The sequence below is a fragment of the Pleurodeles waltl genome, chromosome 2_2, assembly GCF_031143425.1.
Source record: "Pleurodeles waltl isolate 20211129_DDA chromosome 2_2, aPleWal1.hap1.20221129, whole genome shotgun sequence".
Taxonomy (NCBI): domain Eukaryota; kingdom Metazoa; phylum Chordata; class Amphibia; order Caudata; family Salamandridae; genus Pleurodeles; species Pleurodeles waltl.
Window position 1 is genome coordinate 1,074,111,568 of NC_090439.1, and position 27,773 is coordinate 1,074,139,340.

A 27,773-nucleotide genomic window follows, 5' to 3' on the forward strand; every position below is an offset into this window, starting at 1 on the left:
TGGTTTCATATCTCATACTCCTCTGGATATTCAAACCATGCAACTTAACTTTTTGCACTATTTGTGGATGAAAATGATGTTAGAGAAATATATGGAGAGGCAATCGGGTTGGTGGGAAATAAGGAAAAATAGTGTATTCTCACCCACACAAGAGGATGTATAGCTGTACTACCTGAAATTAAGTGATCAGAGGCATGATTTAAATGAGAACATAATTAAGAAACAATTGAGAATCGGAAGAGAGTCCGCCAGGAGACCAAGAAGTACTGGAGAAATTGTAAGAATTGCTAGTGCAGGTGCATAACGTGATCATGCCTCCAAATATGTTGAAACTGCATTACTTTGATTTATTTAAACTCTCTTTAACTACAAAGAGTAATACCTATTTGTGGGATGCCTCCTTCGAATATATTATCTATAAAACAAATATTTGAAAATTTGGAGTCGGGGTATGGTGTTGTACATACTTATTAACAGCAGGAAGAGGTGATCTCAGAAGCATTCAAGTGTCATTCAAGACCTGTTAATATGAAGATATTAATTTACAAAACATTTATTTAACTGAAAATAATTTAGTTGTGGGGAAAACAAACACTGGATACTGATCTCTCAGTTTCTTCCGGTTGTTATACATAGACATCCCTTGGTAATATTTCACGCAGTCTTTTGTAAGATTTTTAATAGATAATCAGTAAAAATGCGTTTATGTTGTAACAGAGCACATCAGTACTTTGCAAACCAAGGCAAGACCACGTCGTACCTAGGATGATCATGGTCAGCTTGCATCGATAGACTCGAATGTTTCATGTGCCCACTTTCAGTCCTATGTTTTTGTGGGTCTTTCTCTTAAATGTACGTATTGCTCATCAAGTAATGCCACTTTTCAAATTGCTCATTTGAGATTCTACAGACAAATAAAGCTTTGTTCCCTCTTTTCAGTTCCGATGCCACCTCCATTGGCTCAGGATGTGATCCTATGTCTATGATAGCCCCAGAAAGATGCCACCATTTTATGAGTATTGACCTTTGACACTAAACACTGTAAAATAAAAATGTCTTTGATACCAAAAATAAGTTGAAATAATTACAAATCTGCACTGATACAGATTAGAAAACTATCCATGGTATGTAAGCAAAAGAATATAAAATCAAAAAAATCACATACTAATACCTGACTTTTTAAATATTAAACACATTTAAATACATTTTTAAAGGTGATAGTCTTAGTTGATATGCCACTGGATGAAATGCATTTCGAGAATGATTCATTTCTTTCTGAGCCATTGTGGTGATGATATTTTGACAATGATTTTTTTCATCGAATCCAAGATTTTAGTAATGTAATCAAGAGCATGACACCAAATTGCACTATTGGTTAAAATGTAATTGGAACAGAGATGGTTCACATTCAACATATCCCTTTGCTACTGGAATGTGAATATTTCAGAACATACTCAAAAAAATAACGTTGTTGAGGAAGCAATCTAAAATCTATCTTAGATCTGCATGAGTATGGCTGCCATGTTGAATGTGGCAAATATGTCGTATGTTGCTGAAAAGGCATTGTTTTCCGTTCATGCCCACTTGCAGCTTCTCTTTCCAACACACACGCCACATTGTTGAGTTTTGCAATGAGAGCATTTTCTGCACCTGTTCAGCAAGCAGTCATTTTTGTGCCAGTTGCAGAACCCATGCTGCACAGTGCTGACCCGATGCCAGGGTCCTCCAGCTGGCTATAACTGGGCATTACTGGGCAAAGGGAGGTTCACTGGCGAGCTTATTATGTTTGAAATCGCCGTTATGGTGCCTGACCCTTTGGAGCTCTTGTGCATACTGATGATATCTCCGCTAGCTTGCTCCTGCTCGTATTTCCGGAAGATGTTCTTCACTGTGGACTGGAAGTTGTTTGTGACGAAACAGTAGACGATGGGGTCCATGCAGCTGTTGAGGCTGCTCAGCGTCACCGTGACATGGTAGACGACCAGGCTGACGTCGCGGGGCGTGTCTGGCTTGGCGCAGATGGCCACCTGGCTCACATGGAATGGAGTGAAGCAGATGGTGAAGATGATGAGCACCGTGATGAGAAGCTGGACAGCTCTCATCCGCCTCTCTCGACTCTGGTGCATGAGGCTCGACTTGGACAGAGCGCACATGATCCTGATGGTGAAGATGGTAATGATTATAAGTGGAAGGAAATATTCAAATACCGTCAGGCCAAAGAGCTGGAAGAGGCAACAAGATGAAACATTGATTGCCGATGTTAGGATGGAGAAAGTCACAATGATGGCAAACAACCAGATACACACACACATTCCCTTGGCAAAGTTTGGGTTCCTCCACTTCCGGGAAGCTTCCACTTGTACAATGGCCAGGTAGCGGTCGACACAGATGCAGGTAAGAAAGAGGATACTGCAGTACATGTTCACAAAGTAGCTGAAGATGTGGACAAAGGAACACGAGACACAGTCCCCCGCGCTGTAGTACATGATGATGCGTGTCGGCAAAGAAAATCCCACCAGCAAATCGGTGATGATAAGGTTGATTGTATATATAACCGAAGTCGTTTTGTTCTTGGTCCGAAAGCAGAACACATAGATGGCTAAACTGTTCAGTACAATGCCCACAACGAATATTATGGAGTTCATCACCATCAGGGCTATCCACAGCTTATAAAATGTATTGTAGAGTGTAGAGTCCAAATGGGCCAACGTGTTCAGGAAAGGGCAGGGGGTGTCGTTTTGAGGCACAGCGTGTGTCATTTTGGTCAACTCTGGCTTTTCGGTGGATGTGGTCTGCATAGTAAAAGCTTGATTCACCTAAAAAAGAAAGAGATCAATCTATGAGTACAATATTGTTTCAGAGCATATTTATTGCAATTGTGAAGACTTTTGATAACTTCAGAGCTGATATCAAGATAATATGAATGGAAAGAAACAGAGTTGACTATGTGAGGCAAAATGAGTTCAGCTATAGTATTTAAAACATATGAGTTCTTCTCCTTATTGCATAAGGGCTGTACTCTTGGCTCATGTTATATGCATACTAAATGATTGATTCCGTTAAAGTTTCATCTGAACGTACCACATGCTGCTTCCTCTACAGCACATTTGGAGATTTAGGCCCATCTTTATGAAAAAGTGGCGCATCAGAGCTGATGCCCCACTTTTTCTGCCCCCCATAGGGCACCTAACAACACCATGGTTGCGCCATATTTATAATATGGCACAATTTAGCGGTCGTTGGCTCAGGCATAATGTGGGGTAAGGGGTTATAAAGTGGCGCAATGCAAAAATTACGCTAAGGCAGCGCAAGGGGTTCTTAAATATGGCCCTTAGTGTACACATGCACTGTAGAGGCCAACACTTCAAGTACAAAACCTATGCCAAACACCACACACACTTTTGTGTTGCTAAGAAGTCTGTTTGAGGGCCAGCACAGGGGAGGGCCCAGATTTACGAAAAACTCACACAACCCAGTGCAGCAACTAAAGTTTGTGTGTGAAAGGGAGAAAGCAGAACAGCGCCATATCTACTAAACTATGGAGTTATTTTCCTCGCCCCCTGCTCTAGTGCACTTTAGGCTGACATGGACCAATGCACACACACCCTTGCGCCATAGTGCAACGCTGTGTGCATTCTGTAAGGAATAGTTTTTGTACTGAAAGAGGGCCCTATCCTTTAACACTTTTCCTTTTTTGTATGTGTGCTGTACAATGCAGCAGGCAAAGTGGGAAAAACAAGGGGAAATGCAAACTTTGGTGCAAATCCCTGTATACAAATGTTTCATCAAAACCCATGGTGATTGCATGCAAAGGCCCATGTACCACCTATGGAAGACCCCTAAATGCAAAGTAATTTAAAGCAGCTCATAGTGCAACCTTGTGTTACTTTGGGAAAGTATCCAACGCAAATCCTGATTTGCTTTGGATGGTAAATCTCAGCATAACAGCTGTGTATCGGAGTTACCTCACAAAAGTAACACATTTCCCAGCCCAAAGTTTTAGTAAATCTGTGCCACAATTTCTCACCATAGTGTTTCGGAGGTTTAGGAGTGAACACACCATTTAGGTAATTTACAGTTTGTAGGGGTATGAAGCAACGATACATACATTGCACAAGCTGCTATTGACTGATGCTGAAACTGTTAAAAGCTATTTTTCTCCAGTCTGGTTTAAACAGTTTGTATCAAAATGTTTACAGTAGGTAGCTTATTTCATTTCCTAATACCTGGATGCCTCAGCACCTCCATAAGAAGCTCTCCACAAGTGAGACGAGGATTCTTTGATGAATCTTCAATTTGCCTCTGTGAAACCCCTCTTGCATTCTTGCTTTGAGAATTTAGCTATACCACATATAGAGGTCTTTGGCCCCTGTATTCTCCTGTGTGTTCCAGACACAATATTTTCAACACATGTTTATGAATCACTGAAATTCATGGGATGGAGCTAAAGTTGTCATCAGTGATTCTGGCAACACTACTGCCCCATTACCATTCTGCAACTACTTGGGCCCACTTCTGAATGAACACCAATGGAATAAAACAATTGTATCATGCTAAATTTTAACGTGACTTTTAAGCCACATATCACCCAAGTTGACAAACAATGTAACTACCCCCACAAAAAGCTTAGGAATCCCCTACTTGCATTCAGGCCCTATCACATTACCCAAGATGGACTAGAGAAGTGGCAGCTTACGTTGGCACTCCACTTAACTTACTAAGCGTTGGATAGTTGAAATATACGAACATTAGCCGTGAACCTATTTATTTACTTTACTGAAAATATTTATAATGCCTGGACTTAGCTGGAGGCGGTGGAATGTTGTATAGTAAAATATTTGAACACAGGCTATGAATAAGACTTTGACCGCAGACATTAGCAAACTCAAAGCTGCCTAGTCACAGAGTCAGAATGCAAGCATACATTTCAAAATCCCTATGATGGAAAGGAGCAGTATTATAGGTCGTAGGGTGGATAAGTTAAGATAACGCTTTTATAAAAATGCTTAAGGTACGTAAGATAGTAGTTTTATAGAAATGTTCAGAACCCTGTTAGAAAGTGACCAGAGTCAAGGCAGAATAGCACAGCCGGATGGTGGCTGTCCAGTCTAGGGTCACACACTGACAGAGGCTTATCATGGGTCTTAGATTGCTTCACCTCTTTAGGTTAGATTGTTTCATAGAAAGGAAATTAAAAACGTTTTCCATGCTAGAGAGTATAACACATAATGAAGCAAACTTCAAGCCTATATGTATGTGAGATCCAGTAAGTAAAGATAAGCAGCACAAAGATTCATGTCTACCAGTGGTATGCATTTACTGAAATGGTACGAATTATGAAAACGACACAGGCATAACCTCCTTTGCCAATCACGCAACAAGATGATTATCGGGTGTAGATTTGTGTCTTAAATGATAGAAAATTTAGGCTGTACCTGGCCTACAGAGACATTACTGTAAGTCGACAAAGGCTTATTTTGATATGTCAAGCCTGGTTTAGTAAGGCAGGGACTACTGGGCCACAGCTGTGATGGTTTTGAGGTGGTCTGCCCATGGTCTCCTGGAGTCTGTCCAACTATAGGTCTGTAAATTGGGCTAAGTGCTCAATTTCTAAACTTGACTGTCAGGGCCGTGAGGGTGAGCTTTCAAAGGTTTCTCAGGGAGGTAGTGTGGGGGCAAAGACTCAGAACTCAGCACACAAGTAAGACAAAATAATCACTGTCCAGTCCAGTTCGTATCTTTATACAAAGACAATACTTTAATTTCATAGCAAAATGTAATGCTACACCCACTAATGATGGCTCAGCAGAAGGTTTGATTGCCTTATCTATAGGGCAAAATGTCCCACCACTTCTAATGCCCCATTCATGATTCTTATGGCGCCCCAATCTCAATGGTATCTAGAGGGAAAAACCATCATAGGCAACAACAGCCACGGATGTGAGTTTAATCAAGCAACCACTATGTTAGACATCCCATAGGTTGAAGTTCTTCTTGACCTAGAAAGAGAGAGCTCCATAAGAGTACTCAAAGAGCTACTGTGACCCAGGGTAAGCATCAGTCAGTCAGCCAGTCATCCAGAAGTGATGGAACATCACATGACATCTGCACAACTTGCTGCAGAGCTGTGAGTCTGCTTATTGCTTAGAGCAGCCCTGCACTTAGGGAGGGAAGGAGTTTGCCTCTGCCAGGAGAAGGGGAGACTGGACAGGAGGAGAAATCCAGCCATGTGCCTGTGCCCCGTGTGTGTCTGTGTGTTAGGGGGGCACCCAGAAGAGCTGACTGGCTAGTAGTAGTGTATTCTGCACTGACCCAAGCTACGAGGTGACTTTGGTCCTCTCCGCGTTAGACATCATTAATATCATGGTACAGGGTGCCATTTAGCATAAACATGACTTGACCTGTTCTACTGCGGCAATTAATGTGCTGCAAGTCCTGCCAACCTCAACAACACCACTGTAGGGGAGGACCCCATCGGCCTGGAGGATGTGGGTGCCTAAGAGGAGTGACAGTTGTAAAGGCCTTTGCATGCTGTTCTGCATCCTATGTCAAGTTCCGAGAGAAAGGGCAACTACTTGTTATCCCAGATGTGCTCACTGAAGTGCTGCCTGTTGAACCCCAAAGGCTGCAATACCAACCCCTCCTCCAGACAACATCCAAAAAATCAGGTAATACAATGTCTGAATCTAGAAACTGGAAGACTGTGCCTTAGAATAACAGAGATAACTGCACGATAGAGAGAATGACAATAGAGAACTCTCTTTGATCAGAATCCGATTGGACTTTTGGGTTACTGAACTGAGTAGCTCCATGCAAAGCTCCTACCTGTATCATTTCTGTGTATGATCTTTGTCATTGCTGCTAGAAGCCTATAGTTTGGTGTGAGATTTCTATAGGGCTTTGGTAGAGCCCCACGGTTGTCTTTTGTATAACCTTGTAGATTAACCCCCCCATCAATGTGTGTAATATTTCATTTTGTTGTGAGATTAAAGTATTTCTCTTTTTAATCCTGGCCATTAATTATTATGTCACCCCACACTACCTCTCTGAGAAGCCTCTGAGTGCTCGTCTTCACTACCCTGAGAGTCAAATGTGAAAGGGGTGTACTTGGACCAGTTTGCAGAGCCATAGTAGGACAGACCTCCGGACACCAGAGGCATATGATCCCAAACACAATGGTTGAGAATAAGTAGAGCCTGCTTGTTGTGTGGCCCCCGGAAGGGGTCTGTTCGTAGTGCTATTTGATCGAGCTTTCCTCAGATATGCTACACAAAGAGCTCCATGTGCTTAGAGAATAGCATGAATCAAACCTGAAATTCATGTCTCTCTCTTTTGTCACCAGCTTTCCATCTCCACTTCAGTTCTGTAAAGAGATGGATGTTGTGTTTAATCCTTGAGTTGGAGATGAGTCTCTTTAAATTCAGGTCTACACTGAGTATATTAAAAAGACTGATTTTTTTCAAACCTGTGAGTTGTGAGGACCTATTGTTGAATCTAGAGAGGACTATTATTGTTAGTAAAGTATGAAGATCATATTTATTCACTAGGTATATTGGGTTTTGTAAGGTGTTTCGTTCCATTGAGCATTTTACAATGTGCTTTTACGTGAATTTTTATTTAGGGCTTGTCATCAAGGTTGAGGCACATCAATTTTGTTTTGTTTGCAGTAATACCACGAGTTAGTTTGAATTATAGGTCTTGTTGAGGGCCTTTGTGTGTTGTTTTTTTTTAGAGATGATGAGAAGTAATCCTGGACTGCATTTATAGAAGTGGACAGATAGTAACTTTGTGTAGAATCCTGTCTTTTTGAATGTGGCAGACTTCATGTCATCACAATATACAAAATATATAATGTTCAGAGAAGGGCTGTGTGTTAGTCTATTTCAGCCATTGGTTAGACTCCCATGAGGCACAGGTTCGCTGAATTGTCAGTCATATTTTGGAACCAACCCTTGGAATTACATGGAAGTTGACATGAATACATGCATTCCTAGGTTGAAAAAGTAGTTTCTGTTCGTGGTTGCAGCTGTTCATTCTCACATACATACAGTGATATGTATTAATCAAATGTTGAGAGTGTGGTACACACAACCACGTTGAAATTCATTATTCCAACACTTGGGGAGTAGGGCAGTGGTAGAAGTGTCCTAGAGTCCACTGTTGAAAATTGGCCAATAGGATGTGCCATCTTGGTTGGAAAGAAGCACAAGTCTTCCCAATCACAACAAGGAAACTCACGAACTCAATTGGAAAGCCCTGTCCTACTTCTCCATTAGTCGTTAAGCACCACCGATCCACAATACTTCGCCTAGTGTGTTGAGACCGCAGTTCTTGTGGCCCATGCACAGAAACTTGTGCTGTGTAATTGTAAGTCTGAATGCTGCTGCAGCACATAGAGAAAAGCAAGAATACTAAGGGCCTGATTACAACTTTGGCGGACGGGGTTAATCTGTCCAAAATGTGACGGATATCCCGCGCACTTATTACAAGTTCCATAGGATATAATGGACTCGTAATACGGCAGGGGGGATATCGGTCACATTTGGGACGGATTAACCCCCTCCGCCAAAGTTGTAATCAGGCCCTAAATGGTGATTTCCCTGCTGATTTAGTATATTTGATAACTTACAAGGGCGAAGGAGGAACAACTAGGGCAGACCCTTCTCCATATTTAATCTCAAACAAAGAATGCCCTAACTAAAAATGACTTTCAGCAACATGACTAATGTTAAGGAAGAATTTGATTTAAAGAACCAGAGCCCTCACCCTCAGCTGGAGGTGGCATGCTTCATCATTGGGCTCCTCCTCACATGCCGCCAATGTGGGACATCCTGTGAATTGCAGGGAAGATCTTGAGGATGGAACAAGCAAGACGTATAGCTCAATGCACTGGTGTGGGCATGGCGTTTAGAGTGATTGGGAGGATAACTGTTAAAATGACCTCCTCTCAGACTCAAATTCTTTATTATAGTCCCCAGTGGATGAAGCTAAAAATGACTACTTTTCTCCTCTCATGGGCAGTACCACATCAGACGTGGATTGTTGGAGTCAGATGCTACACTCACCAGCTTGCGCACAGTACATGCACTTTGGGGCATATTTACAAGCCCCTTGCGCCTCATTGTGCCACACTAGCATCACTGTTTTTACGCTAATGTGCCATTAAGGAGAATATTTCCCTGCACCATGTTTACAAAGTGGCACAATGCATGCAGTGCACAACGCATGCACCACATTATGCCTGCACCAGGCATAAGGTATGCAAGGGGGCATTTCAACACAGGGAGGCCCGTAAAAATGGCACAGTAAAATTTACAAGCTTTCACTGCACCATTTTTAGCTTCATTTTTAACGCCTGCCTTAGGCAGGTGTTAAAGTGACGCTGCCATTGTTTTCAATGGCCTCCCTTGACTTTGCAGAATTAGCACCATAATTTTTGGCGCTAATCCTGCAAAGCGCCACAATAGCATCAGATCTTTTGACGCTGTTGTCCTAACGCTCGCCATGGTGCGTCGTATTGTAAATACGGCACACACATGGTGTTGTTAGGGGGACACAGGGCGACGCAAGAAAAGTGGTGCATCAGGAATGATGCACCACTTTCTTGTAAATATGCCCCTTTATCTTTCTGTGATTGCTCCTCTAGGTGGGCGTGTTGTCTGACAAGGTATTGCTCTGGAGCTCTTCCTGACTGGCAGTGCTCTGAAGTCCACTGATGCCCAAGACTGGTAGAATAGAGCTGGAGACTACTCACACACTCTGTGCAGAGAGGTCATGATTGACACATGACAGGCTGTCGTCAAAAGCAGCTGCCACCATTTGCTGTGCCTTGTGCAGAAAGCAGGCTTCCCTGGCATGTCAAGCCAATGGAAGCCAGATGCCTTGAGGGGTGGTTACATCATGCAGGCCCTTGGAAAACACTGTTATTTCAGGCAAGACTGTAAAACGAAATCCTGGGAAGGTGGTGTGATTGTGAGTGAAGCTTTCAGTGAAGTTGCTTGTTCTGCTGTCCCTCTCCTGTGTGAAAGAACCTTGTGCTGCAGCTGCCTGTTCTGTAACTGATGTGCTTGTGAATGAGCCTTGGGCTGCTTCTACTGCACCTATTTGTTGTGTTTGCTGGAAGCAGGTGCTGCTGTGCTGCACCTGTCCTGTATGTAAGGGATGCTTGCACTGTTGCTACCGGTTCCGTAGCTCTATGTTTTTTTGTAAAAGAATCCTGTGCAGCAGCCGCTTGTTACATGTCTGTCCTGTGCTTGTCAAGGAACCTTACACTCCTTCTAGTGTATCTGTTTTCTGTATCTATAGGAAGCTTGCACTGCTGATGCCTGTGTTGCACCTGTTCTGTGTGCAAGGAATGCTTGCACTGCTGCTACCTGTTCTGTGACTTTTGTGTGTGAAAGAGCCTTCTTCCTGGTCTGTGCATGTCAGTGAACCTTGCACTGCTTATCCATAGACTGAATCAAGTTTGTGCATAGTACCTCTTTTGTGTGTGATGGACACTTGCACTGCTGTTGCCTTTGCTTAACATGTGTGGGGGATGCTTGCACCGCTGCTGCCTGTGCTATGCCTGTGCTTGTGGTGCTTGTACGCTTATCTGTGATATGACTGTATTACAGGTAAGTGGAACATTCACTGCTGCCTGTGATATACCTGTTGTGTGTGTGTGTGTATGTGTGTGTGTGTGTGTGTGTAAGGAAAGCTTGCATCACTGCTGTATGAGGATCAGGATTGTAGGGGAACACTACTATCATACGGAGCTTGAGGCACTGAAACAAGATTTCTATCCCTCTTACCCACTGCTTTCAGTTTCAAGGAAAGTACTGCCCAAGATTTCCCTGAGAAGTCACTGAATGTGATGCCATCACTGGGCTAATGGTGGTGTGATGTCATTTCCAGTAATGTCCTCATTATACTAATTAGTAATTTTACAAACTGAAAAGAATACAATTTTTGTTCACTGAATGTTGGCAGCTCTTCTACCGTACTGAAATTCAAACATATGATTTACGCTGCATAGACAGAAACTTACAATGTATTTTAGGAGGGACATTTTTCCACACTGATATGTAATGTAATGTAATTCGAGATTTATAAAGCGCGTTCCTACTCAAAGAGCATCGAAGCGCTGGGAAGAAAGCACGTAGTAAAAAATAGACAGAGGATAAGAAAAATAACAGAAATAATGAAGATAGAAAAACATTCAATAGAAGAAACTGAAACAAACTAAATCAAAAGACCCTGATCTTGATGTACCAAAAAATTAACGAGGAAAGAGCCAAGTTTTCACCATTTTCCTAAATTTCATATAACCTGATTATTGCCTAATATTCTGTGGGAGAGAGTTCCATCCTCTGGCTGCAGCTACTGTAAAAGCTTTGTCTCCCCATTTGGCTTTATGTGTGCGAGGGACCTGAATCAAGTGAGCTTGGGAAGACCTAAAGCTTCTTTTAGGTACATGCAGGAGGTGTCTGGAAGTCAGGTACCGTGGTCCTATTCCATGAACTGCCTTAAAAGTAAGACAGAGCGACTTAAACTGGATACGCTGCGCCACTGGTAACCAATGTAATTTCCTGAGACTCTCTCTAACTGATATACATCGTGGGGGATTAAGAACCGCTCTGACAGCGGAATTCTGAACTAATTTGAGTCTTTTTATCAGCCCCTTATCCAGAGTAAGGAACAGTGCATTACAGTAGTCTATCTTGGACATTACCAATGCCAGGATAGCAGATACTCTCCATTCATGTAACAGATAGGGGAAGATTTTTCTGAGCATTTTAATTGACCATAAACTGATGTTTACCACATGATTAATCTGTTTTTTAAAAGACAGATGTTCGTCGAACAAGATGCCTAGGTTTCTAGTAACAGTAGCAGGCACAGGGCAGTTACCACATTCAGAGGGCCACCACCGTGAGTTCCATAAATTCTTTCCAGGTCCAAAACATAAAACTTCAGTTTTGGTGGCATTAATTTTTAGCCAATTGGTCTTCATCCATTTACTCACTTCCACCATCCAATTACTAAACCCATCTGCACTGATATGAACTTTCTACTATGGGAAAAAATAGAACTGAAGCCCAAAATGCCTGCTATAGTCAAATAAGTTCAGCAAGAGTGAAATTAATTTATTCCAATGAGACAATAATATAAAATGAGACCACCATACCTTATTTGCCACCACTTCTTATTTACCAATAAGGATTCTCAACCAATTTCTCTGTTTTGCCCACAAGCGACACTATCAGAACCGTAGACTAGACGTATCATTGTACTGTCCACAAAAGCTGGTCACAGTTTACAACCAATATATTTGTGACCAGTACTGAATTTTGAAAACAAAACTATGTACTAAAATGTCAGTCAATTAAATTCTGAATCGGAGTGGGTTGCTGACATAATTAACTAATATTCATGAGATAGGTTGCAAATTTCTATTCTCTCCAAATGTTCACAGTCACAGGGATGGTGGCCTGAAAGATTCAGCAAACCGCCATGTCCGTGATTGCAATAAATAAGACGTTTTTCAGGCTGCTATTTAAACAAAAAATAGTTTATCTTTTTAAAAGCTTCTCTGAGATCTGGCAGTGGTTCCTTGGATCACTGTCTACTCCTCCACAGACCTTTTGCACAATCCACGAAGGGGAAGCGGTCCAAAGAGGACTCCTTCCCTTTTGCGCATGAGTCACCACCCTGACTAAGGAGTCAGTAACTTTTCAATGGTTTGTGATAGGAATTCTGGTCATAATTAATTGAAACATACTGATTCTATTTTTGGAAATAATGCTCAGATCGCCCACCCACTTCCAAATACAAGTATCTAGGCACAATCCTATTTGTAAAAACTTTACTAACAACCAAAATGGGTTAAGAACATGGCCCAACAATTGTTTTCAGTTGCAAACTCCGAATTGGAATGTTTATTACCACAAACAAGCATTGGCAAAGCCAACAGGTTTTCCTTTTGTTTTTGCTTTCTATCTAACTGGATTCTAACTGGATTCTAAAATATTAGGAAAATTTTATAATAATATTGTTTTTAAATTTGATAAATCGATTATGGTTCATCAAATGTAAGACAAATATTTGTATAACTTTTTAATATTTGTAATCCAGTTAGATAGATAGGATAAACAATTGCGAACCTATTGGCATGAGGTGAAGAAGAAAGAAGACAGCGAAGAAAGAAGACAGCATGCAGTGAAGAAGAAAGAAGGCAGCAAACAAAGAACACAGACGGTGGCATGCGGTAAAGAAGAAAGAAGTCTGCGAGGAAAGAAGATGGCTGGGTAGTGGTAGCAAGTAAGATGCACTTCCCAAATGAGGTGACAGTATGAATGTGGCGTTTTAGATAGAAAACTGCAGGTGCAATGTGGTTGAGTACACTCCACTACCCTAGAGCATATTTTGGTGTTCAGAACAAACACTTCAACAAAGTTAATAACAGACACAGTTAATAACAGTGCTCGCACTTTCCTTGGCATGTACTCCGAGATTTGAGACTTATCATGGGCTCACATAACTGCCACTTTTCTTCCTTGTGACTACCATGAAAGAGTTACTCATAACCATATTTTTGAAGTATATTCTATCTTCTTTCTATAAACATTTGGTACTTTCCGGACCACGCCTTTGCTTTGAGCCTTGAAAAAGTCACTTGTTGTGACGAAACACGTGTTGGCTTGCTTATGCAAAGATGTTCATCCAACTAAGTATGATGGCTGTGGTTAAGGAACGTTGATCAATCGATGGATCTATGCTGTTGCCTTCTAATAAAGGATCATTTCGCAAATGTTTTCAACTGAAAGACTGATTTATATATCGACTTTCTGAGTGCGGCGGTGTCTGTTATGAAGAAAGAAGATGGCATGCAGTAAAGAAGAAAGAAGACAGCGAAGAAAGAAGACAGACGACGGCATATGGAAAAAAAGAAAGTACGGCATGCGGTAAAGAAGCAAGAAGTCAGCACTCTTTGAAACCTTCAACAAAGAGGCTCCAGTCTCTCAGATTTTCTAGCATAAGTGAGGTAAATAACAAGAAGATATCAGGGGAGCCCATATGGTGAGGAGGGTGGTTTGCATGTGAATCTATGAAAGATACAAATCCTGCAGAACCACAGTTACAGGTAAGAACAGTGGCTGACCTTATCGAAACAGATTCCGCAGAACTGCTTATCCTACTACTGCGTCCTTTCTTTCTGCACCATCAAGGCAGTAGTGCTGAGTAAAAGTGTGCCTGCTAGACCAAGTTGCTGCTCAACATATCTGCTGAATGGGCACACCTGCAAAAAGAGCTGTGAAGGTGGAGACAGCTCTGGTGGAGTGGGCTTTGACTCTAGTAGTCAACAGTTTTCCTGCTTGTCGATGACAAAACTGTTTGCTAGAAGCAATCCATCTTGCTATAGTCTGTTTAGAAACAGGAAATCCCTTTCTGGGGTCCCCATAGCCCACAAACAACTGGTCTTGTTTGTGGAAGTTGATAGTCCTGTGTATGTAGAATTTGAGACAATGTTTGACATCCAATGTATGAAATGATCTTTCCGCTGAAGTTTGAGGATTTGAGAAAAAGTTCTCAATATGTCTGGTTCATTTAAATGAATGTCTGATAGAACCTTAGGAATAAATTTAGGATTAGGCCCAAGCGTGACACTGCCAGCCTCGAATTGGAGAAAAGGTTGTTTCATTGTAACGCCTGAATGTCACTGACCCGCGTTGCTGAAGTTCGCGTTAGGAGAAGCGCTGTCTTCCAGGAAATGTATTTCAACTCCGTCTTGTGAACTGCCTCAAATGGGTGTTTCATCAGTTGCAATAGTACAATATTGAGATGCCAAGGAGACGGAGGGAGTTTCGCTGGAGGAAAGAATCTGAATAGTCCCTTAAGGAATTGTTTTATAATTCTCAAGGACCATAACAATGGAGAGTTACTGGTACAACAAAATCTGGAAATGGCTGCCAGATGTACTTTGATGGATGAGAGAGAAAGACCAGATTTTGCAAGATGAAGAAGATAGGGAAGTATCTGTTCTGGTGAAGATGTGAAAGGGTGGACCTTGAAATCCATACACCAGATACAAAATCTTTCAAGTAATTTTTATATCTTGTTCGTGGTCTGTGCTCTATCATTAGCGAGTATCTCTCGACAATCAGAAGGAATATCAAGATTGGCAAATTCATGGAACTCAGGAGCCAGGCCAACAACCGAAGAGATGTTGGGTTGGAATGACGCACCTGGCCTTGGTTCATCGTTAACAGGATAGGTATTGGTTCCAGCGGAATGTGAGGCTGCTCCGAGAGGAGCAGGATCTTCGTAAACAAAAACTTGTGGGCCCAACTGGGAGCTATGAGAAGCACTTGACAAGGCTCTCTCTCTTCATCTTCTTTAGAACTCTTGGGATGAATGGAATCGGGAGAAAAGCATAAGCATAAATTCCTGACCATCTGATCAAAAATGCATTCCCTCACGATCCTTTCTGCGGTTGCCAACTTGCAAAGTTCTGGCATTTGCTGTTCTCGCTCGACACAAACAGACCAAAGCTCGGCTTGCCCTAGCTATGGAAAAGATGATTGAGAGTTTGCTGGTGGAGTTCCCATTCGTGGCAGGTTGTGGTCATCCTGCTTAGGGAGACTGCAAGGGTGTTGGACATGCCTGGCTCATGTTCTGCCCTGAGAGTTATGTTGTGTCGAAGGGCCCAGTTCCACAACTCTTGTGCCTGAAGAGAAAACGCTGGTGAACATGTTCTACCTTGCTTGTTGAGGTAGTGCATGCTTGTTGTATTGTCAGTTCGGATGAGAACCGATGATTCTGTGATCTTGGTTAGGAAGGAATTGAGCACCAGTGAGATGGCCTTTAGTTCCAGCAAGATGATATGGATCGCTGCTTCCTGGGTGGTCCATTTTCCTCTCACTGTCAAGTCCTGGAGATGAGCGCCCCAGCCCTCGAGGGACACGTCTGTGGTCATGACATATTCCAGAATCTGTGTCAGGAATGAGAGGCCCTCGGAGATGTTGGATGTCTGCGGACACCATTTCATGGCCTGCCTCATTGTGGGCGTAATCTAAACAATTTCATCAAAAGATCTGCTGGTTTGGAGCCACTGACTGTTCGACTCCTCCTGAAGTTAACTCATACGGAAACTGCAGTTTGATATAAGAGGAATGCAAGAGGAAAGCACCCCCAGGAAAGACTTGTAGGGCCAGTCAGAAGTGGACCTTCTTTTGGTGAGGCGTAGTGCTAGGCTCGGAATCTTTTCCTGTCTCTCGTGGGAGGTGAAGGCTTTTGCATATTTTGTATCCAGCACAGCTCCCAGAAAGGTGATGTTGGTTATAGGAGTTAGATGTGACTTTTGGTAGCTGACCGAAAGGCCTAAGGAACTGAAAAGAGATAGACATGTTAGTTACTGTGTCCTTGGCTGCTTGGTGTGATGTGCTTGCCTTTATGAGCCAATAGGCCAAATACTGGAATACTTGAACTCTTCTTTGCCTGAGATATGCTGTCACTGGAGCTAAGACCTTTGTGAATACTCAGGGCACTGATCTCAGACCTAACGGTAACACCCTGAATTGGTAGTGAGTGCTGGCTACCTTGGAACATAAGAACTTCCTGTGGTTGGGGTGGATTGGGATAAGAAAATGGGCATCTTGGAGATCCAAGACCATCATATGATCCTCTTGATTTAGCAGGTGTAACACATCCTGAAGAGTGACTATATGAAAGGACTGTTTTTTCAGGAACTTGTTGAGTTGACGAAGATCCAGGATGGGACACCAGTCTCCTGTCTTTTTCTGAATCAGGAAGAAGCGAGAGTAAAAAACAATTCCCCTCTGAGACTTCAGTACAGTATGGCTCCTTTGCATATCATTGTGGTAATCTGCAATAAGAGCTCTTTCAAGTGGGTAGGTGGTGATCCTCACAGGGGTACCTTCTGAGGGGTTTGCTGAAAATCCACGTTATGTCCCCGGGTGATAATATTGAGGACCCACTGGTCTGATGTGATCTGAGACCATTGAAGGAGGTAAATGGAAATTCTACCCCCTATTTCAGTAGTCAAGGTGGGGGTGGTGGGGACCACTGTTTCTTGGCAGAGTATCTGCCTCTATAGGAAGCCTTTTCTCTGGTGAGATGTCTGTAGGCTGCAGATGGTGGTTGCCTATAGGGCTGCTGGTGTTGTTGGGCAGTGGCCTGATGATACTGGCACTGAGAGGGTTGGTACTGTCGGTAGCGATGGGAATCACCTCGATGAGAGGACATTCCACGACCCCTGGTTTCTCAAAAGGGCTGTCTCCTATACTGGACGGTGGTCAAAGATTTTGCAGACTCGGTGTCAGTTTTTGTAGAGCAAAGCGCGGCGTCGACATGCTTACCAAGCATCAATTCATGCTCGTATGGCATGCCTAATATCTTTGCTTGAACTTCTGGGCAGAAGGAAGTAGCTTTCAGCCATCCTTGGTGTCGTAATAATGCCGTCCTTGCTAACTGTCTAAAGCCTGTGGATGATACGTCTATGGCACAGTCTATTATCTCCGCAGAAATCTTTTCTCCCTCATGTAGAATTTTTCGTACTTCTGATCGTGCTTCTTGAGGTAGGAGGTCAATATATGATGATATGTCCGACCACATTTGGCAGTCATATGATTGCCAAGGAGTTTGTCGCTCAGACAGTTGTAGCTGCCTTTGTAGAAAACGTTTCCTCAATACTGTTGAGGCGTCTCCCTTCTCTATCTGGAGGCATGGAATGGGGAGAAGATGGGTTCCTCAACCTACATTGGGCCGCCTGTGCCATTACAGAGTCAGGTTTAGGTTGGCCAACCAGACAAGCAGGGGATTTCTCAGGTACGTTGTACGTCTTGTCCAATCTGGGAAGTACAACTGGTATTGAGGATGGAATTATCATCACCTTAAGGCCTTCATCCCAAATAAAATCCACAATCGGGATAGCACAAGCTGCTTTCCTAGATTGTGCTTTAAAGTCGTAAAGAAAGCATTCTGATTGTTTTGTGACTATGGGAAGCTGAAATCTTTTGGCAGCCTATTCCATAATGCCATGAAATCCACCAATGTTTTCCTGTGGAGAATCTACTGGTGGTGGAGTAGAAGGGGATGGTGTCTGTATTTGGCATTTGTCCCACTCACTGGGAATTGAAGTGGTATCTTCAAATTCACCCTCATCTTGGTCCTCATCCGTGGAGGGCGGATCGTTCTCTGTAGGTGCCGAAACTAGAGGAGGCAAAAATGTCAATGGTGCTGAGGGTGTCCCAAAAGCTTGATATTTATGTCTGGGAGAAGGTCCCAGAAGACGGGGTCTCTGTAGCGGTACCTGCGGCACTGGTGTTGCAGACCCTGATGGTGAGAATATGCTGCAGCAATCCTGCAGCATATGCTGTAAATTGGTGACCAGTGACTCTGGCATTTGTCCTGTAGGTTCATGCTGTTGCCGTGGATAGGTGATATCTTGCTAGTGTACATATTGATCATAAGCATATTGTTGTTTGTAATATTGTTGGTCTTCTTCATCCTTGTCTTGGCACTTAATGAGTAAATCTGCAGGGCTAAGAGCCACTCTGAATGCTCCGTTGTCATCTGAATATTCTTCTTCTTCCTCCTCATCCTCATCATCGAGGAGATTATCTGTAGGGGCAGGTGACACCTTACTGGGTGAGGTATGAAAAGGTAATAGAGTTTCCTGTGATGATTTGCACTTTAATGATATGAGAGCTAAGGGTATAAAAGAAGGTTGGTGTGCTTGTGTTTCCGTAGACTGGTGTTGCCTTCGATGGTGCCATCGCCAGAGTGCTGCCGTTGATGCTGACTCCATCGATGGTGCTGCCGTCAACAATGTTGACGTTGATGGTGTCGACGACTATAGTGTTGACATCGATGGTGCAGGTTTGGATATTCCTGACGTCGGTGATTTCTTTACTGATGTTGAGGGTTCCGACGAGGAGGAACGGAACTTGCTCGTCAAAGGGTCTATTTTAGAAGCTTTCATCAATGGTTTCTTTACCTGGAGCGTTGTAGACGGTAAGGTAGGCTTAGATTTTATCTTGATGAATGTTATTGTCGTTGATAAGAACAACAACAATGATATTATCATGGCCGAAGCTGGTGTAGTAGTGGTAATGGAGACTGCCGTCGTCTTGTTCCTGTCTGAGGTGAGAGAAGTTGTTTTGGCGATGTTGGAAGAGATCTGGTAGGTTTTTTAACCTGTACAGCCATTGCAGATGGTGCAGAGGGTTCAGAATGACCCTTTTCTGAGGCAATTTCTTTTTTAGTGGTTGTTGGAGATTCCTCTGTCCTCGCACCTGATAAAAGAGTTTTTGGCTGCCTTACTTGATTCTGGAGACAAACTCTCCCCAGGTCTCTTTCTCTTTTTTGAGGCCACAGTTTTTAAAAAAGTGTCACTGTCCTCATCAGATAGAGGGTATTCCTTGGCCTGAAGCTTCTACAGCCACAACAGAAGTCTAGCCTCTATATCCCTCAGAGTTTTTTGAGAAAACGTATGATAAATTTTACAATCTTTCACCTGGTGGTCAGGGTGAAGGCAATAGATGCATTTCTTGTGAGGATCTTCACAGTGAAGCCTCATTTTGCCACAGGTGCCGCAGGGGCGAAATAATCCTTTCTTGGCTGTAGTAGACATGATGTTGGAAGTCGCAGTCCGCTGGGCCAAGAGTAAAAATGATGGTTTTCATAAGCATTTCTGTCAGAAAGACTCTAAACTGAGCAAACTCACACGACATGCAGTAGAAAATCTGAATGACTGGAGCCTTTTTGGAGAAGGTTCTAAAGGCCGCTTTCGCCTGACTGGCTGGATTTTGGGTCATTTCTAATAATACTGATTAGCTATTAAAGTGAATGGCTTTTGCATTATCTTCAATATAATTTTTTTTGAATTACTTCTTTATATGTACCGTGGGACTCCCGCTTCGACGACGGGGAATAATTCAAGCATGTGACTCTATGAAAGATCCAATGCTGAGGAAGATGAAAAAGACAACAGGAAGTGACGTGCAGACCACATGCTGGTCTATCAGAAGCACATGAATCAGAGCAATGTTGGAGTAAGCCAATGACAGGTTCAGGTAAATAAGGGTCTGGTTCTAAGCCCTTTTTAAGTTTTCCTTTTTATTAACAAAAGATTTTGCAAACAGCGCAGAAGCGTGCGTGCAGGCAAAACCTAAAAAGTAGTGTACATCTGATCCTAATGTTCTTGTTCTCATTCCCAAACCAGTAACATTTAGTTGTCACAGTGACTTGTCTGCGAGTGGGAATGACTCTGGCGATGCAAGGAACATGTCAACAGCACTGCACAAACTAATTCACCGAGAGTCGCATAGAATATTAATTAAGTGAATCACAATTTGTACTGTCCTTTTACTGGCTGCAAACGCACGGATGGCGCCTTCAAGGGAGAGTAGAGCTTTGTCCCTGCATTTGCATTCTCAAACAGGAAACTATACATTTTTTAGGCATTTTGTGCCATTAGAGAGATAAAACTGCTTTAAAAGAAGAGTGTTTCCTGTCTACAAGGCTTAGGGGGTAGCACGCTATTGCCCACTTTACCACTCCGTGCTTCCCCTAAGGCAGCATACACGATTCCCAACTGTTACCGAGGGGCAGCTTTTCACAAAGGTAACTTCCACTTCTCAAAAATGTACTCTTTGGAATCAGTTTACCACATTTCGGTATTCACAAACTCCGAGTTTAAATTTAAATTTACTACATGATTGTAAGTTACATGTTTACACCCCCGAACTGTAACAATTGATTTACTCTGGTGGGGGTGGGTGACATCGCCCCCTAGCCCCATCCTACTCCTCCCTACTTCCATCCACTTTTGGAGTAAATCTGCTATTTTCCCCACCCACTCCCTCTAGTCCCTCTCACATTTACTACTAAAACCTATACTTACGTGAGTGAAAACTCTGCAGTCGGGCCGAGAACTCCACACACAAGTATAGGAAACTGCAAAGGTGTAAACTCCGCACCTAGCCTGTGAATAGCAGAATATGGTCCATTTTGTAGAACTACTGCAAAGTCCAGTGTGTAAATTGGACCCTTAGTATTTTCTTTTTTACCCTCTGGAAAAAGACATTTTAACATTTTTGTATCCTAGTAAATATTTTTTGACTTTATTTGCTGGTTGTTTTGATAACAAATTTGCTATGGGCTTCAGAAGTCTGGAAACACCTTTTCCATATCTCCTCTCTCAAACGTCACAACATTGGTCAGTTGCCATTTTACCACTGTGATCTAATCCTCTATAATTAAGACAGTTCCAAAGTTGAGGAAAAGTTCTTGCTTTTACTCGAACCACTCACGATTGTTCACTGTGGAGAAAAAAACAAGCACTGCTAAAGCCAATAGATCTGGAATTAATGTGCTAACGTGCAAACCACATTTCTCAGATGCAGTTTGCATGCATTTACACACTGAAGCTAGACCTATTGGTTTTGCTTCGCCAGTATTTGTTTTTACAGTGGTGTAGCCTGGCTCAGAGGAGAATTTTAGGTCAAGATCAGTATCATCAGCTTATTCGTGCAAGTTTTTTCTTGAAGGGGTCAACACATCTGTAAAAGATTGGAGGGTCGACAATCTGAGTCACTCCATGGGGAAAATATATTGATTCTGGAGTGTAATGTCCCATTTTTAGGGTCAAGCCTGCGTCGCATACGCATGCGTTTCACTAGCGAGACGCTTTAGGGATTAATAAGGGCTCCGAGCCCCGTCCACGTGACGTCAGTGTCTTTCATTGGTTCGTGGGCTTGCCTGTTAGAACCTGCTTGATTTCATTAGTGGAAGGCACGCATACATCATGCCTTTTCTGGTGGTTAACCCTCCTCGAGCGCATCGACCAAGTACAGAAAACATGCGAGGCTCACTGTTTTCCATTCGGTTTGTGGACTACTTTTTCTCTATTTTCACAACGCGATCTCGCTTGGCAGAAGTCGAGCGCTTTGCATAATATCGACCCTGTTACACAGTTAATTGCACTTTTTCCGGTTATGTACATGGTTTATGTTGCAAGAAAAGTCAGGTTAGGAGTTTACAATGCTATTAGCTCTACCACGAGCAAACTCGAGACCCGTTTGCATTGAAAATGCTTGTTATTACTTTGTTGCAGTCTCTCTACAGACAGCTCCAGCTGTCTGTTGAAGACAGCATTGCACACAATATTCCACAAAGCCCATCCTTCCTCAGGATTGGATGTCATTTGTGCCAATCTCAGTTGCCTTCCTCCTATTTGTTGCTTTCCTGCTTTTTTTTGTTTGACCCCAGGAGCTCATTGACTTTACTGCTGATAGATTCAGCATTTATCCTGCTTCAGACTGCACTGCATCTAAGAAAAGAAAGCCATGTTCAGTGCCTGCTACTACTCAATGGGGGTGGAGGGGTGAGGGGTATTAAAAAAAAAAAACGCTTACGTTTTCCGTCGGAGAGACATGTCCATCTCTCCTTTATCCTCTTCTCTTCCCCCACTCCCAGAAGCGACAGGCTCCCATACTACCCTAAGCCAAACATGATGCTGCTGTCACCAGCATAACATCAGTGTCATGATTGGTCTTAGTGGCCTGGTTTGGCGTTCAGACAGGGCGTGGGAACCTGGGCACTTTCTCCATCCGACTGTGCACTACAGCTGAGTGGAGAAATGAACGTTTGGCCGGCCCAACAAGGCTGGTCATACGATCATGCACACTTAGGGGGCACTCCATTCATCCTCCATTCATCCTCCAGCCCGCCTCCAGCCCTGCTCAGACCCGCCCCGCCCTAACCTGGCTCCTGAGGAAAAATAAAATGATAATCACATTCCATTATTATCATTTTATTTTTCCTTTTCCTTCACTGCACAAAGCAGTGAGAGACGCCCTTCCACCTTAGTGGAGCAGCTGCTGCGGGCCATGTTTGAACAACATCAGTGTACTGCATTTCAGTGTCACCTAGTGGTCACTAGCAATAAACTGCAGCAGAACTGTGGAAGATACAACATTGACCTTGATAGGCATCAAAGTCTACTATAAACAAGCAGTGGCAATTTGGTCTCACGTGTATGTAAAGGTAGAGAGATTTATTAACACTGCGAAAACGTATTCAATCTGTAGTTCTGTGATATATAAGCTAGTTCATTACCATGCCTCCTAGCCTTATACATTTTCTAAGATTTTGATAACAGTGGAATGGCAACTGCATCAAATGTCAGTGCCAGCTTTAGTGAAAACAAAATGCAAGATTCGACTTTGTTTAGGACTTTGATTAATTGTGGATCGCGATTAGAATGAACTTTTCGATGTTACACACTTTCCTGGAGGCTGCTTGTTTAACATCCAGAAGGCTGTATTCAGTGAGGTAACTCCTTACTTGAACAGTTATAATCTTTAAAGGGCTTTGTCTAGGAATGGAGAGCTGCTACAGGTCAAAAATAAATTGCAATATCTTTCGAATGGCTGGAGAAGGGTCCTCAAAATGCGGAAAGAGTCTGAGATAGCTCACAATTTTTTTACGGTGCTGGCTGTGAAATTTTCAAAGACTGTTTATTGATGCATTTGTTTTGTTCCCTTTGAGTCAGAATACTGCTGAAGTCCGTCTGTGATTCATTAATGGCGTTTTGATATAAAAAGAGCATGCAAGTGTTGCATATGCCTGCTTAGAGATACCTGTAATTTTGATTTAGGGGTTTAGAGATTTGTGGTGCTCTATATGTAATTTTGTATCTATGTTTTTCCGGTCCTTGCACAATATTAGAGATGTGTCAGGCTGACCTTACACAGCAGAGCTCAAGAATAGTATTTCCAAGAGAATTTGCTGATCTGTCTACCATTACTGGGCCATGAATTTAACCAGTCCTTTCCAGTACACTATGTCTATGATGCAGCCTTTGTCATGTGTGGGTTTACTGAAATATAATTTAATACTGGTAATTTCCATGGCTGTCACCAGAGTTCTGGCTCGGCTGTTACAGATGATCTTCTAATGAATTCCTATGTTTCCCAACATAATGGGGGTCATTCCGACCCTGGCGGTCATGGACCGCCAGGGCGGGGGACCGCGGATGCACCGCCAACAGGCTGGCGGTGCATCCAGGCCAATTCTGACCGCGGCGGTAAAGCCGCGGTCAGAAAAGGGAAACTGGCGGTTTCCCGCCGGTTTTCCCCTGGCCTGAGGAATCCTCCATGGCGGCGCTGCAGGCAGCGCCGCCATGGGGATTCCGACCCCCTTACCGCCAGCCTGGTTCTGGCGGTTTTGACCGCCAGAACCTGGCTGGCGGTAACGGGTGTCGTGGGGCCCCCTAACAGGGCCCCACCAAGATTTTCAGTGTCTGCATAGCAGACACTGAAAATCGCGACGGGTGCAACTGCACCCGTCGCACCCTTTCCACTCCGCCGGCTCCATTCGGAGCCGGCATCCTCGTGGAAGGGGGTTTCCCGCTGGGCGGGCGGGCGGCCTTCTGGCGGTCACCCGCCCGCCCAGCGGGAAACTCAGAATTACCGCGGCGGTCTTTTGACCGCGCAGCAGTATTCTGACGGCGGTACTTTGGCGGGCGGCCTCCGCCGCCCGCCAAAGTCAGAATGACCCCCAATGTGTTGAAGTCCCAAATGTCCTTAGAAATGTCTTGTTCGTGAAAATAGGGGTTCGTGTAGACCATGGCAAGCTGTACTCTGTTCTGCCAGGGCAGTGAAGTGATGTACTCCACGCCCCGGCAGATTACAGTCTGCTGTCTTTAGAGAAGTCCACCCGCCTGGCTGAGACCTCTAGGCTTTCAGAGGACCCCCCACCACAGCTGCTCCTCTGAAGGTACTGATTGTTTGCTCAGCAGCCTCCATGTTTCATGTGACTGCTCGGGAAACTTTTATGTTTTTCAAAAACCAGCTCCTAAAGCGGGAACTTCTTTTTTGAAAAACAAAATACTAATGACCGTGACACCATGGAAGTTTTTTCCTTGGGTATTTAGTATCATTTTCCCTTTTTTCTCTTCAGAATCACTAGGCTTTTCCTGGTGACCCTAAGAAGAAAAAATACATCAGACCACCCAACCTAAATATAGTGAACGGTCTGATGTATTTACACCAACAGCCCCAGGTCCGTCAGGCTATTGGGAAGGTTTCCACTGCAGAAACATCATAGTCTGCCTGACTCTAAATAGAGAGGGGAGGCCGTCAGTTTGCAGACAGGATACTCAAAGATGTTTGTGCCAGAGTAAATAGGCATTCAAATTCCAAATGAGGCTCATTTTTTCCGTCTGCAGGCACTGAAAATATTTGAAATGGGATTCATTGGTGTTTCTGCATTTCCACTGATCAATAAATTAGGGCTTTCCCCCTTCTGTAAAATGTGCCCTGTTCGCCCAAAGGATGAAATATTTTTGGGGCAGCATGAGCTCACTACTGGCTGAGACTGTGGTCCAAACATTTTTACTCAATGTTCTTATGTTGAGATCGAGCAAAAGTAAAACATATTTTATCTTTCTTTTGTTAAAAGTTGTGTCTGATGTACAATTTCATATCAACTTATGAAAAGGCCTGAGGACATAATTGTTGTGGGTGTTAGGCTAATGGTGATGAGGTTAGCAGTGGCAGCTCCCCCGCTATGGCGGAGGAGCGTCGCCCCCTCCGCCAGAAGCAGTAGCTGCAAACCTTTTACTACAAAACGATAGTAAATTATGTTTATTATCGTTTTGTTGTAAAAGGGGTGGGGCACTGGGGATGACAGCCATGGTGCGGAGTGCACTGTGCACTCCCCCCAGTGTGCATGTGTTTGGCCGGCTGACTCAGGCCGGCCAAACACACATGCGCACTGTGCTCTCTCCAGCCCGGCATTGTTTTGCAGAGCTCCTAGTCTGCCTGGGAGCGCCCTGGCTGAGTGCTCCCAGCCAATCCTAATGTTTCTCTGAGCAGTGTCAGGATTGGCCGCAGGGCAGGCTGGGAGCCTGTGCCAGTAGCAGAGGAGGCAGAGGAGCGGCGGCGGAGCGGAGGTAAGTTAAAAAATAATAATAATTAAGATATTAATATTCCCATCCCAAACTCGAACTCCACCCCACCCCCGCTGCCCCGCCCCTGAAACATCGGTGAGCCATGACTGGTTGTTAGGAATCTTCTTAATATTAGCTTTAGAACTTTGTATCATGATTTAGGCAGAATCTGGTGCTCATCGAAGGAGGTACTGAAAATCATAAGGTCATTCCTGGATTTAGAGTACGAAGTATAACTTTATCTGTAGAGATATTCAAAGCACCGATTCAAGTGTGAGAGTCTGAGGAAATACTATATTGATAGTGGAGGAGTAACTATCTTTGATAATTGTGTCCAGTATGAGGTAGGCTATTTGTAGCAAATTTATATTTTTAAATTTTGTGTTGCTAGGCTGTGAGCACAGTAATATTTGTTTGTATACCGTAGTATGATTTATTAGCTGCAGCATTATAGTTGTCTTGCTCATTCAGCACTTGCAGATGTGAGACTGAGTGATCCTGTGAGGGATTTTCAGCACTTTGAAATGTCCTATTATTATATGTAATTTTAAGGGAAGTGATTGGTCTTGTTATATATGGCTCTCACTGAGAGTCACTATGGTGAATATCAGATTCTAAATTGGTTATTAACTGCTGTGACATAGCAAAACTGGGTGTTGTCTCATCATAAAAGATTGTAATACCAGGCTGTTCCGATAGGGCCCTCAGAGAGCATGTCACCACAGCTTTGGCTCTCTGCTCTGATGGAGAGCACAGCTCTGGGTGTTGGGTGTTTGGAGTCCCGATATTGTTTTTGTTACATTTGGGATGGGGAGGAGAGCCCTTATGATGTATAGCTCCCAATTACTCCTCTGCCCATGTGTAGCAGTTGAAAGCAGGGACAGATTATTTCTGGGGCCATGCCTAATGTAAAATTTAGATGGGGAAAAAGTGATTAACAGGTATAATTTTACCCCAGGATTCTGAGTGGCATCTTAGCTTTGGAATACCCCTCCGGTGATTAGTTGCGCTTTACATATCTTTATGACATAACATAACATAACATAGACAATTCTCTTTGTCTGTCTGATGAAAAATATTGCATTGAATCACTGTTACCGTTCTATATTCTGTATAAATCGAAACATGTTGATATTATAATTTCTTGGCTGTTGTCATGATAATCCTTACTCTCTGAGTTGCTTGGGTACTTGGGAACTGGGTTTTTTACCTTTTTATGTTATGTGATGTTAGGCAGTTTTGTGAACCAGAAAGAGTCAAGGACTATTGCCTTGTTTCAATTATCCTTAAAGATGGGGTTGTAATAGCTTATGTTTCTTTTTATTTTACAAAATTAGCAGTATGTTGTGTGTGTATTCCCAGATGTCGTTCCAAATTGGAAGTGAATTAACTGGATGCTACTGAACTCACTTTGAAAATGGCCTTTAGAGATGTGTTCTGTTTATTGATATAAATCATTAAAGTTCGAATTATTGAGGACCCTTAATAGCCTTAATTTCACGCTGGGTGACTATAGGTGTGCCGGAACACAGGTGTGGATTGAGGATGAGATTGGTGTGCTCATAATCATGTGTCAATGTTTGTTGACCGGGACCATTCTCTCAAAAACCTTCTTGCTACTATCATAATCTCTGCTTAAAGCAATAGAGATTTGTCATTTCTTCCTATTAGTGGCTTCATGAGCCTGTGCCCTTGTAGGATCTTGAGGACTTTTGAGATGGGAATGAAGATTTTGAACTTCACTAGCCAGTCTTTCGTGTACTGTTTATATGAGAGATCTGTTTTTTGTATTTTGCTCCGCTTCTGGCACTGT

General features: G+C 43.2%; 1 protein-coding gene across 1 annotated transcript in view; it reads right to left on the bottom strand.

Moving 5' to 3' along the window:
- Positions 1-647: 647 nt before the first annotated feature.
- GPR20 (G protein-coupled receptor 20) overlaps positions 648-27,773 on the bottom strand; it is a 177,394-nt gene continuing 150,268 nt past the window's right edge. Inside the window, exon 3 of the mRNA XM_069219012.1 lies at positions 648-2,816. Within this exon, the coding sequence (XP_069075113.1) occupies positions 1,734-2,798 (1,065 nt within the window). The 5' untranslated portion in view covers positions 2,799-2,816 and the 3' untranslated portion in view covers positions 648-1,733. The remainder of the gene's footprint in view (positions 2,817-27,773) is intronic.